Source organism: Populus alba, chromosome 9 (assembly GCF_005239225.2).
Source record: "Populus alba chromosome 9, ASM523922v2, whole genome shotgun sequence".
Classification (NCBI taxonomy): Eukaryota; Viridiplantae; Streptophyta; class Magnoliopsida; order Malpighiales; family Salicaceae; genus Populus; species Populus alba.
In genome coordinates this window covers 11655544-11668227 of record NC_133292.1, presented here as the reverse complement: position 1 = coordinate 11668227, position 12684 = coordinate 11655544, and the positions used below count along the sequence as shown (strand labels likewise).

The following is a 12684-nucleotide window of genomic DNA, read 5'->3' as shown; positions in this document are numbered from 1 at the left end:
TGATATCTTAGTCATGTTGTGGCCAAAATATAGTCCTAGCCTTCTAGGTTATTAAAAAACATTCAATGATGCATCATCTTATGTTGATCCCCTGGTGTTCCTTGAACCCAGGATATCTCTTTCTTTGTCCTTTGTTAAAAGTTCTGTCACTTTTTTCCAGGTGCTTTGCAGCTTTTTGCAAGACCAAGGATGAATATCAAATTTTAAAGAAGTTCAATATCATCTTGCAAGTAATGCTTAGGAAAAGAACTACCAGCCATGTATTTTCTTCCTTATTATTATCAATACATTACTGTTATCTTGGTCTTTCAGTAGCTTCTTGGCATATTCTTGATGAACACTCTAGGTGGAATGCTTGATGAGAACATGATAGCAAGATTAGGTTTAGCAATTATAGAAAATCTCTCTATTCCAGTTCTTGTAGTAATCCTTCCAAATTGGAACCTCAAGACTGCTCAAAGCCGATTAAATCACATTCTAATTGTCAGACTTATTTTGAGCATTTAGCTGGTTACCCATTTCAGGGCTATTTTTCCATTTCTCTGGAGGATTTCTTTTCTCCTAGAAGAAATGAGGTCAAAATCTACAGTGAAGGATTGCATGGTACCTCCATTGTGCATGCTCTGAAGCATAAAGTAGGAGGCTAGCTCTAGGGTGCAATCAGTTCAAAGAGTATGCAACCCATAAGATTCAAATAAACAAGACAATTTAGTTGCTCGTAAGATGACTCTTACTTGTGTGCTTTCGATTAGTCTTGATCATCGTTGCTTGTTGTATTGTTTATGATTTTTCCAAAATATTAGACTTTCATTATACATGTAATTGTTCATCATTTGATAATGGTTTTGGTCACAGATGGAGAGATGTGATTTTTGGTGAATCTAAAAAAGGCCACCAATAGAGCCCTGAGTTGTCCCTGCTGCTCCGTCAGATGACTCTGGTGGAATGAATATCCAGGTCAGATTGTGTCAGAAATGAGAATGTAAATGGAACTCATAGGGAGGATTGTTTTAAATTATTATTATTGTTTGTTGAGTATCAGTATTTTTGCCCATTTAGCATGTTTTGTTCTGGCAAAATACAAGGATATAGCCTGGCTAATTTCATATTTTTCACATAGCATTGTCTCTTTCTTCGGAGGTAATCATTGACCTAGCTAGTAGGAAGAGCAAGCAATGCTCGAGAGAATGTTTCCAGGAATTTTAATCCTTTTTATACGCACCACAATACTCCAGCAGTGAATATTTGAGATTAAATGCAAAATGTTTTTTTTTTTTTTTTTTTTTATTATTATTATTATTTCTCAGTTAAAAATATATTAAAAAAAAATTAAATTAACATGGCAAACTTGTTAAATGAGTTAAATACACTTCTAAAATACAAAGACAAATAATCTTTAAAAAAGTACCTAGACACTAAAAACTATCGCACTACCGTACACAATACTGTAGATCGAGACCATTACACGTCGACTATTCCTTTATAAAGTGGCTTAAATATTACAAACACTGGTTAACGATTCGAATTTGCTTTCTGCTATGTAGCAGAGAGCTTCAGCAAAGTTCCCATACTTCAGAGAAGTCTTTCCCCACCATGGTCCAGTGTTGTAAACAACTGCCCAAGTGCGAAACCAGACTTCACCTTTCCAGGTCATGTGGAAGAGTTTAAGCTTAAGGACAGGAATCTACAAGCAAACATCAGGCTAAATGACATTTGATGTATCCTTGCTCTGCTTAAAAATGCACCAGGAAAAGCAAGCAGACGTGCAAAACACCAACCAACCAAGAAGACAATTCGTATAATAAATCCATCAAGAAAGAAACGCATGTTCATGGGACAATTTCCGAATTAGCGCAACCTATCAATTCAGCTGCTGGTTTCACCGAATACATATCCATAATTTAATTTAACACCCTCAGACCAATTTTTGTTTCCAGCAAAATGGTGCTTAACGGCAGGCCTTTTGGGTTTCTAATGACTCAGAATTTTTGCAACTTGCTAGGGTTCCTCCAGAGCCCAAATAACTCGATTTTCTCCCATGAACTATTTGTGTCAATTCCTTCGATTCAAAACTTGAGATAAGGAGTGTAATCCAAAAAATTTTTTGTAAGTGATTGTTAATAGAGTTGAAGTTGCCAAATTTTGAAAAGTCGGTATCAATTTATGCCTAATTGCTCCACATATAGTTCCTCTAACCACATTTTCTAAACAAATTAGAGCCAATCCGAATTGATCTTGTAAGAGATCCACTACAGAACGAATGGTGCTTAACGGCAGGCCTTTTGGGTTTCTAATGACTCAGAATTTTTGCTACTTGCTAGGGTTTTGGAGGCAGATTTTGACATAATATGTTTATCCGGGTACAAGGAGATATTGACATGGATTGTTTAATCAACCACACAATTTTGTTAAAAAATTATCATCTTCAACATAAAACATTTGTCACAAAAATAAACCCACAAAACTTTCAGACTTGGCGAAACCCTCAAACCAACTTTTGATACAACAACAATCAACACTTCTAACAAGAAACAGAAAAGAAAATAACAAGCACACGATAACGGTAATCCAAAATTAACAATTATATTTAAAACATTTAAACATTCAATTATCTAAAATCCAAAAATCGTTCGAGCCCAAAACAAGGTCTTAATATCATAATAGCAAACTACAAATAAAAAACTTGTGCAAAAGAAGACCTCTTCGAAACTAAATCTCTTAATCGAACAGGCTGAAGCCCATATCCTGCAACAAAGACAGCAATAAAACATTCCCTTTAGTAAAAAGAAGGCAACTTTAAAACGAACACAACAAGCCAGGAAAATTTATAGCAAGAAAGAAAAGGATCGCTTACATCATCAGACTCCTCTTTCTCTTCAACCTTCTCCTCCTTCTTAGCCTCAGCAGCAGGAGCAGCACCAGCAGCAGCAGCAGGAGCAGCACCGGCAGAAACAGCAACACCACCACCGGAAGGAACGGAAGCCAACTTTTCCCTGCCGGAAGCAATCAGCTCAGTGATGTCCTTTCCTTTCACACTGGACAGCAGCAACTCGATCCTGTCATCGTCAGCATCAGCGCCAACTGCAAATCCGAAAAACAGAAACAAAATCAATATATTAAAATACAAGAATCTGAAAACAGAATAATGAAAACCTAATGTGAAGAAGGAAGGCAGAAAGTACCAGATCCGAGGATGTTTTTCAAATCCTCGGCGGTAGGGCAGGTGTTGCCACCAAGAACGGCGAGCAAGTAAGCGGCGACAACCTTCATTTTTGTTTGGAAGAGGCGCTGAGAAACTAGCAATAGAGGCTGCTACTACCTAGGGTTTTGGAGACAGACGGTAGAAATAGATACAAGTATATATGGTTATATCTAGGGCTTGTCAAGGGTGAGATTGTGTGATTAAATCTTGTCCGTTCATTGTTGGTTTTGCCGATTATGTCCCTGGTTTTGTTATTTCCATGTTTGGTTGCAGGAGGAGGAACGTGCATGTCATGGTTTAGGTAATCACCGTGTACAAACTTATTGAGGGAGTATCTTTTTTTTTTTTCAAATTATTTTTTAAAAAATATTTCATTTTTTTTTCACAATTTAATATAAAATTATTGTTTATGTCGAACAGTACCTAAATAACAAAACATGCTGAGAGTATTTATATCTGTATAAGTTTTATGCAAACCGCGAAGTACTCATCTCTGTATTTTTCATTGTAAGAATATTATATATCTTTTTTAAACCTTACTCTTAAATTATTAAATATCTCATGTTTTTTACTATGGTGAATATTAAACTGTACAGCACCAAACACAGTATAAGCATTAAATGTTTTTGAAAAAAATTAAAAAATAATTATTTTTTATGTTTTAAATTAATATTTTTTATATTTTAAAATTATTTTGATATATTAATGTCAGAAATAATTTTTTAAAATAAAAAATATTATTTTAATATATTTTCAAACAAAAAATACTTTAAAATATAACCAACAAAATAAATATAATAGCTGCTGTTGCAATTTGTCATATAAACTTTCATGACAAATTGCATGGTTAGAATGCTAGCCATTGTCGAGAACAAAGCTGACCTAATCCCTTCTGATGTCCATATCACCTCCACATGAATCACACTGTTTTCTTTTACAACCAATTGTTCTTTTATAGTTGTTACTATTATTATTATTATTATAACCATCGATTGGTGTGGTCTAGCAGCAAGCGAGGCGAGTGTTCTTATTAGCAAGTCACCAGAAAAACCATCTTCTGGTTGTTGAACTTGGAGCCCGTTCATCGTTTTTCACTTCGTTCTTTCTATTCTCGATGCCCTGCGTTAAGGATTCTAACCTTTTTCTGCATAAAACAGTGAAGAGAAGTCAGACTTTGGTAGTAGATGAGTAGAAATTGGCTTCTCATGCAAATAGGCAACTCCAAGTAATTGAATAGGGAAAAATGGCGACAGGTTAAGTTATCAATTGCACAGCTAACAATTTTAATGAAACTTAAACTACTTGAGCTTTCTGTTATTGATGCAGCGCATTAAGGGAAATAACGAATTTGTTTATCCTTGCTTCTTTGGAGACAAAGAAATTCATCAAATGGTTTCCAGTGGAAACAAGATTCACTTTTTATATCTTATCTCAACAATGATCTGAAAGCAGAAATTCTCTCTCCAATGATTGAGCACTTGACCACCAAATCCAAAAATATAATTTTGACATTTCGTAAGAGGGTCCAAACATTACTTGGTATCTGTTAGACGACCATGCAAGCTCCATCTCTGGCGAAATCCTTCAATGCCTTCAATTCCACTTGCAAGAATCAAGCGCCTATTGGGAACGGTTAAGACACATAAGTGATCTCCAAAGATGAGTAATGATTCCATAAAAGAAACCAAATATGAGAAATATACATGACAAGTATATTGTTGTTGCAATACACATGGACGGTATTAATTATAACACCTATAAAACCAAATTGTACTGACATGATAGTGTGTAGTCATGCCCTTAATAAGAAAACTTTCACAGGCATTGATGACCCCAATTTGCGCTCACTAAAGATGTAACTTCTCTAAACAACTACTCAACATAACCATCAATCCAGATTATACCTCTCCAAAGATGTAACTTCTGATTCAAGTTGAGAAGCTCTTTCCTTTGCTTCATCTAAAGGCATTGACGACCCCAATTTGCACTCACTGTCTTGTAGGCGTTGCCTTAGTTCCTTATCCTGCAACTCAGGTTTTCAAACAAACATCAAAATGTTGATATCAACCGACCTTCAAAAATCTGCATTTTACAAATTATATGACATCCAAGAAAGAGCACATCTAATAGAAACGGAAGTGAAAAGACAATCAATCTCACCCTCCTTTCAGCACAGTGTCGATACAAAGCAAGCTCATCTTGACAGAAAGGCTCAATATCATTGATCTGCAAGCCTACAACATAAAGCAGGAAGATTTAGTTACAAATGAAGTTATTTTCCCCATCTGTATGGCATTAAGTTTGCTTCCAACACAACAAAAAGATGGTCGATGTATCACCCAGCAACAGAAAGTCTTATATTACAACTAAACTTGATTATACACGAAAGAAAATAGGTAAGGGTGAGGGACGTCTATCCAACAGTCAGTCTGTGGAGCTACCACATAGAACCAGAACAGACCCAGAGAAGTTGAGTACTACATATGCATAGGCTTACAAAGACCTTTAATACCACTAACTTTAGTCATCTTACAAAATCAAGTAGTCATGCTACTGTTTTGTACAAAGACTCTGGTCAGAGGCCATTAATGAGCACGGAACAATTTGGCAAAACAAAACTTAGATTGACTGGAAGGAAATGAAAACTTACATAAGAATAGGTTCCTTAAAATCCCATCACACAAATCAACACCTTCAAGAACATGAGAGGCAATTTCTGGTGGGATGATTGGGGATGGTGGTCCCATCATTAGATCATCTCCAACCAAGATAGTTTCATCCATGGTTGGCTGTGCATCGACTGAAGACCACAAGAGATTGCAACAAATTGAGAATATATCTCAGTTTAAAGTTTGTTAAATATTTATTCTTAATATGAAAAAGGAATGCGATGAAGCATGAACAAACCAGTAACTCCAAAACCCTTAATGACCAAATTGGAAATCTTTTATATATGCTGAAATGAATGGAACTTAAAACATATGCCTGCATGCAAGATGCAGGCATCACATGTGCATGCAAGTGCGAATTTAAACAGATTAATGATTTGACAGTTTTTAAACAGTCCACTTGAGTTAGAAAGTCATATTTTTAAAAATCAACTGGCAGACTCCATGCCAATTCTGGTATACTGGAAAAGAGAAAACTTCACCTCAATAAAGTTCCTACTTGTTTGAAGAGATTTGGCACTCATATATAGTTTTTACTGATTATTACTATGTCCCTAATAGATCCTTTGACACTATATCAACACTGAGACTTTCTCCCAATATTAGCGAGTTGATTTTTTTATCATGAACAGCGCCATAACACCATTAACTTGCTTATTATTTTTAGTTGCTCTATCTGAATAGTTCAACTTCAAGATTACTTCTATAGAATCTAAAACTAAATTTGGCTCACAGCATATTCCAACAAAATTCCTAAACAAAGTTGCTGTTCAATTATCACTTTGAAATCTGTTTCTTTTCCTTGTTTTTGAGACCACAGACATGACCAGTTTCTACTTCTCAGAAGCAAGACTGGTAATTTCAGACCTCCAAAGTCTTAGATCTTAGACTTAGGAGACTGGCAACACAGAAGCAAGAACCCATATCTTCACATCCAATCTACCGAAGAGAAAAAAGATGAAAAATCATAAAAACATTTCTTCATACATAGATTCATCACACAAAAAAGAGGAAAAACAAAACAAAAGGAGGCGGGAGAGCTCACGTACCATCCATGATTGCTTTTGAGTAAACTCCTTTGTCTTCAACCACCAAAAAATAAATATGTTCAATCAAGTATCAATACCTGTAAACTACAAGAAAGAACAAAAACAAGAAAAGAATTAACAAGTCACAAGAGAAAAAATGCCCAAAAATCAGCTAGATAGGTGGTTAATAAATAAAAAGTTCAGGAACGGATTTCCTCGTTTACATCAAAAAACAAGATAAGAATGATCAACATGTAAATGGGGTGCGTAGATTGAAAGACAACCTCATTGCGGCATTTCATCAAACAGTTGCAGTGCAAGACACTAAGTGATAAATTTTATTCAACTACGGCCATGTCGAGCTCATTTTCAGTGTTTTGAAAGCCATGAAATGCATGTAATCCATTTCAAGTTAAAATGAAACTCATTCTTATGGACTTACGGTCAAGTAGGGCTGAGGGAAAGAGGGAGCACATACAGGTCCTGTCAGTGATTGATTTTACGAACGGAAAAAATGGAGACGAAAAAAAGGAAGCTGAGATATAAATGGGCCACAGATAAAAATAGGTCCAATACATTATACTGGCTCAATATACAAATCCAGTTTGAAGCACTAAGAGCCAAAAATGGGCTTTAAGCCCATAAGTGTGAATACGGCCACCCAAAAACATTTTTCATTTTTTTGTTTTTGAAAATAACTCCATTGATGATCAAACATGATGAGTGGATCTTACTCTTGGTCTAATTTCATTTTAAATCAATTTAAGAGTAGATTTAGTTGACACGATTATCCTAGCAAACTTTTAAGAAACCTGACTATATTAATTCTAATAATTTTAAAAAAATATTATTCAAAATAAAATCATTTTATTTTAAAAAATAAAATAAAATATCATTATTTTTTATACAGAACATTAATTTACGACAATCTAAAAATAGAAACTAAAAACATTAATTTTAAAAAAAAAAAAACAATTCAACAAGAATAATGCCACCAAAAATTATAAACAGTCACCAAAAATATAGGATGAAAAGGGGTTAATTGCAACCTTTAATAAACTGTCACCAAAAACTATAAATTAAAATACCTTGCCCAAGAATTTATTTATTTATTTATTTTTTGCTGATCTCTTTTCAGCAGCAGAACAAAGCCAGCCTAGTAAAATATTTTTATGCAAACTTGATACGTTCCTGATCAAAATAATATTATTATTGATGACGCAAAGCTGAATGTTTTAAAAATTCTGTGTTATTTCAATTCTATTTAAATATACAGAAATCATAAATATTACATGATGAAACCTTGCAATGTACAGAATTCACATTGATACACAAAATGATCACAGCACTTTCAAAACACCAGTGGCGAAAACATGCATGCAAAATTCATATACGCCTATACTCATCCCCGCAGTCGCCAATCACTTTTAACAGATCCTTCCCTTTTTTGGAAACTTCCTGTATGCTGTTCATATCCTCCTCGTCGAGGACCAGTGAAAACACAGCATTGGCGTCATTGATGTGTTCAGCCAAACCAAGTCGAACACCTATCATGGATCCTGCCACTGCTGGCTGTAGTTATACAAGACATGCCAGAAGAAAAATCCTTGGTCAGCGAGAAATTCTACCATCAAAGAGAAATGAACATTTAGGAGGTGCTGAAATATACCTGATCTAATATGTACTTCACCGCTACAGTTGGAATGGAGACCCCGTGTTTAGAGGCTATCTTATTAAGTGTACGCAGCAGACTTTGGAAGAGACTCCATCCTCCCCAAGCATCAACCATCTGTCATGTATTTTGCACAATTTTATGACACGAATCTAAGCATACTATTACAGTGGTAAACATTCAAAGCTTTAAATCTCTCCCCCTCTCATACATCATAGGGTTGCAATGAAAATAATTTTGGAGAAGTCTTATCTGAGAAAAAAGAGAGGGTAGATGATGAAAAAATCACAAATCCAAGACTTTTGTTCCTCAAATTGTGACCAACTTCCAAAGAGAAGTAAATCTGACATTTTAGTAAACTCACTAAACAAAAGCCAACAGTTTCCTTATTAAAGGTGGTCTTATTTCACGTTACCAAATAGCATGTCTACTCCTCACAACAGAAGTAGACATGAACTGTTATTTTTCCATGGACAAAATAAAGCCGGTATTCAATGGAGTTCTTATCTCTTACCCTTTTGTACTTCTGCAAGGAAGGAGTATTTAATGGTGGGGCAGAAAACGGAATGGATAAGTTAGTGTCAAGGAATTTCTCAGATAACAGTCCACCCATAACTGTCCCATACCTGCATTCATTAATTATCCAAGGAATGCTCAATTGTACAGCAGATAATGTAAATTCTGTTAGCATGCCAAAAGGCTAACACATAATATTATCTGTGCAATCATATTTCTATGCGTGTGCAATGAGAGAGGGACAAACAGACGTGATAAGTTTAACTCCAGTAAGCTGACAAAGCTCTGCCATTTTTTGTTGAGGACGCATGTCCACAAGTGAATGTTGCACCTGATGGAATCACAATATACTAGTTTACATGAGCTACAAGCTACATTAAGAGGTGGGAGTGACAAAAACAAGAAATTGTTCGATAATACCTGATTGCTGACAACAGGAATTCCATTTTCTAAAATTATTTGTAATCTCTCTGTGTCGAAATTTGTCAAAGCAACAGTCTTAATTTTACCTGCATGCAACTTGCTGAAGTGATGCAATCAAATCAAAGATATATGGACTCCCGTGCCCATAAGAATGCAAGATAAATAATTTGGCCTTCTTTGAATTGCCAAAATAAATAATTCTAACCTTCTTCCTTAAGGTCATTCAAGTGTTTAAGGGCATCAAGGTAGCCACGATTAGAATAGTCCCACCTATTTAAGATAAAAAAGAAAATAGAAAAGCACAAATCATTAGTTTCAGAAAAATTCAACAATATCTAACAGGTATCAATAGAAAGTGCTGATGTTGATTATCCAAAATCTAGAGAAATGTTGTCCAAATACAATTGAAACAAAAGAACAATACCAATGAAACTGAAGCATGTCCAAGGATGACACATCCATCCTCTTCCTTGAAATGTCAATGTTCTGCCTGACATGGCTACCAGTCATTTTAACGGGCGGTGGAACCCACTTTGTAAGGCTGCATTGCATAATATACGGAGGTAAGCATGAACTCCACAGTTCCCTTCCTTTATTCTAGAGGTGAACATAAATTCTACAATATCCTTCCTATGTTATACGTCAATAAATTTCTTGTCCATGTAAGCCAAGATAAGCACCAAAGTTAATTCTTCCCAACTCAAATATTAATACATGCCAATTAACAAAGTGGTTATGACTCACCCTCTAACCCTATCCAGGACTTCCGGTGGACGCTCTCTGCGAATTCGGTTGATAAAAATGCCATAGAGATCTTCAGCAGGCCCATCTGCAGTGTTAGAAGAACTGAAAACAATGAGGGACCCAATTCTTGGATGCAAATATTAAAAATAATAGACTGCCAATATCATCATTATACAGTGCCACAATGTATGTATATCTATAAAACATTTCTGTTTATCCAATTTATAAGCAGTAAAGTTGCTGCTACTTCTTTATAAGCTCATTACATATATCAGCCATATCAAAAGTAGTCAATCCAGCATCAGCATATTTGAGCATAGCATCAACAGCGTTGTCACGATCAATCTTGCCCCAACCACCACTTGTTTGCCACATCCCATTAACAACCCTACACATATCTAAGGAGTCTTTTCCATTCTTCACCACCACAATTCTCCTGTTATCCTCCTCAGTCAACACACATTGCAATGGTTTCAAACTGGTTACTTTTCTTACATCACCAACTCTTCTACTTACCAGTTTCATTCCATTAAAGCTGAAGCTGCTAAATGGTTGGTATAAAAGCTCTGCCATTTTCAATTGCAAAAAAGCCTAATATCCAAAGAGACTAAAAAGATTACAAAAGGGACTTTTGTTTTTGCTTCTTTAAACCCCATAACACCGTCTCTTCCCTTCCAGTAGTTTTCTTTCATCTTATCTGCTTCCTTGTCTTAGCTTCCACCATTGATTCTATAGAAAGGTCTTTGCAATTATGAGGAAGTGGGGGCATTTTGGCCAAAGCATGTCATTTAAACGGTTACATTGTTACAAATAGAAAGAAAAAAGTGGCAAATACCCATAGGGACCCTACGGCAACAAACAAAGTAAACTAAGAAAGCCGACGTGGCAAGCAAACGGACCAGGACCTTCCAAGCCAATGAGAACGCACCACGTAAACATAAAAAAAAAACCCACAAAAAAAGGGTAAGGGTTTTGAATAATTTACAGTGATCGGCCATGTCGAAGGTGGAGAGACCAGCGTCAGCGTAGCGAAGCATTGCCTCGACGGCGTCGTCTCGGTCGATTCGGCCCCAACCGCCGCTAGTCTGCCACATACCGTTAAGGACTCTGCATATGTCAAGCGAGTCGTTCCCATTCTTCACCGTGATTCGATGAGCCCCGGCGTCAGTTGTGGTTGTAGTTGTCGTCGGCGCGCAGCACCTGACTGAATTGAAACTGGGCCATCTTGACTCGGGACGAGCTGCAGTTGTTATAGTGAGTTTGGGGACAGCGTGGTGTAAGGACGCAGCCATCTTTTTAGCGTTTACAATGTTCCAGACACGGAAGCAAAGATGGTAGATAAGGTGTTTGGCGCTCAGAACGAAAAAAAAAAAATATCCTATTTTCTTAATTGACTATTATACCCTCAGTTTCCACAAACAAAATTTCTCTTGTATATAATATTTGTACAAAAGATGTGTATTACTCAAGGTTTTCTTTATTCTGGGAAAATGAATGATAGAAAATCTAAAAGTATATTGAAGCTTCTCGCCTTTATCAGTTATACTTGTCAGAGAACCTGAGGGATATGGAGTTGAGAGGAACGAGAGGTGATGAGTTTGATATCAAAGCGAGTACGAGTATACCGAGAAGGAAAGTGAAATCATTACCAAATGGGGGTAAAGTTCAAGCCAGATGAGAGGAGATAGTCGCTGAGGCTAAGCAACCCTAGTAAATTATTTTTATTACAAGGATGCTGTTCTATTTTTATAAAAACAATAATTAATTTGACCTGTCAGGCTAGATAAATCAAATCAATAAAAATTTAGTTAAGATCAATATTTCTTTTCAATTCAATTTAAAACTGCTTCCGAATCCAGTTTTAGATTAGAGTTTTTCATGTTTTAGATTAGAGTTTGCCATGGCAACCCGCTAGGCCAAACGTATTTACTTTGGGTGAGATGCTCATGAAAGCCAATCAAGTCCATTTGCGGGCCTAAATACAGAGAAGTATCAAGTTCCTGCTTCAAACGGAGCCTGTGGCATGAGGAAATTCAGCATTCATTATTCGCATTTTGCAGATCAAGAATCATTAGAATATCCTGTGAGAGACTTGTTCATCCACATGCATCTTTCCATTTCCTCGTAGGTTTGACAGAACAAATCCGAAGACTTGCCAACCTGAGCTTGTGTCAATAGGTCCTAACCTCGGGCGAAGCTCATGTACTGGAGTTTGAAGACCATAAGTGGCTCTTCTTCGATAAGCTCTTTTCTGGATCAAAAAAGAATTAAGCTACTATCTTGGTGCAATGTGACAAGCACCATCCTCGTAAACTGTGTTTCCCTAGAACAATGCGAGACAAAAGATATCCAAATACTTACAGTGATTATGTCTTTGCCGTGAATTGTCTCATTAACCAGCCGAAAGATGTTATGTTTCTTTGTTCTGAT

At 36.1% G+C, this 12684-nt stretch overlaps 3 protein-coding genes across 5 annotated transcripts; all 3 read right to left on the bottom strand.

The window, feature by feature from the left end:
• Nucleotides 1-2564: 2564 nt before the first annotated feature.
• On the bottom strand, nucleotides 2565-3348 carry LOC118045491 (large ribosomal subunit protein P2B). The gene is made up of 3 exons (XM_035054144.2): nucleotides 3183-3348; nucleotides 2855-3081; nucleotides 2565-2745 (listed from the first exon to the last, which is right to left on the bottom strand). The coding sequence occupies exons 1-3, from the start codon at nucleotides 3268-3270 to the stop codon at nucleotides 2719-2721; spliced, it is 342 nt and encodes a 113-aa protein (XP_034910035.1). The 5' UTR covers nucleotides 3271-3348; the 3' UTR covers nucleotides 2565-2718.
• A 631-nt stretch (nucleotides 3349-3979) lies between these two features.
• LOC118045490 (uncharacterized) lies at nucleotides 3980-7463 on the bottom strand. 2 transcript variants are annotated; one of them, XM_035054142.2, is made up of 7 exons: nucleotides 7342-7463; nucleotides 6921-7004; nucleotides 5853-6002; nucleotides 5363-5436; nucleotides 5107-5225; nucleotides 4739-4822; nucleotides 3980-4346 (listed from the first exon to the last, which is right to left on the bottom strand). In XM_035054142.2, the coding sequence occupies exons 2-7, from the start codon at nucleotides 6925-6927 to the stop codon at nucleotides 4241-4243; spliced, it is 540 nt and encodes a 179-aa protein (XP_034910033.1). In that variant the 5' UTR covers nucleotides 6928-7004; nucleotides 7342-7463; the 3' UTR covers nucleotides 3980-4240. The 2 variants fall into 2 exon arrangements, with proteins under 2 accessions (XP_034910033.1, XP_034910034.1); XM_035054143.2 differs by lacking the exon at nucleotides 7342-7463 and adding an exon at nucleotides 7184-7333.
• Nucleotides 7464-8091: 628 nt separating this feature from the next.
• Nucleotides 8092-11749, bottom strand: LOC118045489 (uncharacterized oxidoreductase At1g06690, chloroplastic). 2 transcript variants are annotated; one of them, XM_035054140.2, is made up of 9 exons: nucleotides 11240-11749; nucleotides 10255-10339; nucleotides 9935-10051; nucleotides 9716-9780; nucleotides 9508-9596; nucleotides 9339-9418; nucleotides 9086-9197; nucleotides 8569-8688; nucleotides 8092-8471 (listed from the first exon to the last, which is right to left on the bottom strand). In XM_035054140.2, the coding sequence occupies exons 1-9, from the start codon at nucleotides 11544-11546 to the stop codon at nucleotides 8286-8288; spliced, it is 1161 nt and encodes a 386-aa protein (XP_034910031.1). In that variant the 5' UTR covers nucleotides 11547-11749; the 3' UTR covers nucleotides 8092-8285. The 2 variants fall into 2 exon arrangements, with proteins under 2 accessions (XP_034910031.1, XP_034910032.1); XM_035054141.2 differs by lacking the exon at nucleotides 11240-11749 and adding an exon at nucleotides 10521-11166.
• Nucleotides 11750-12684: the final 935 nt, after the last annotated feature.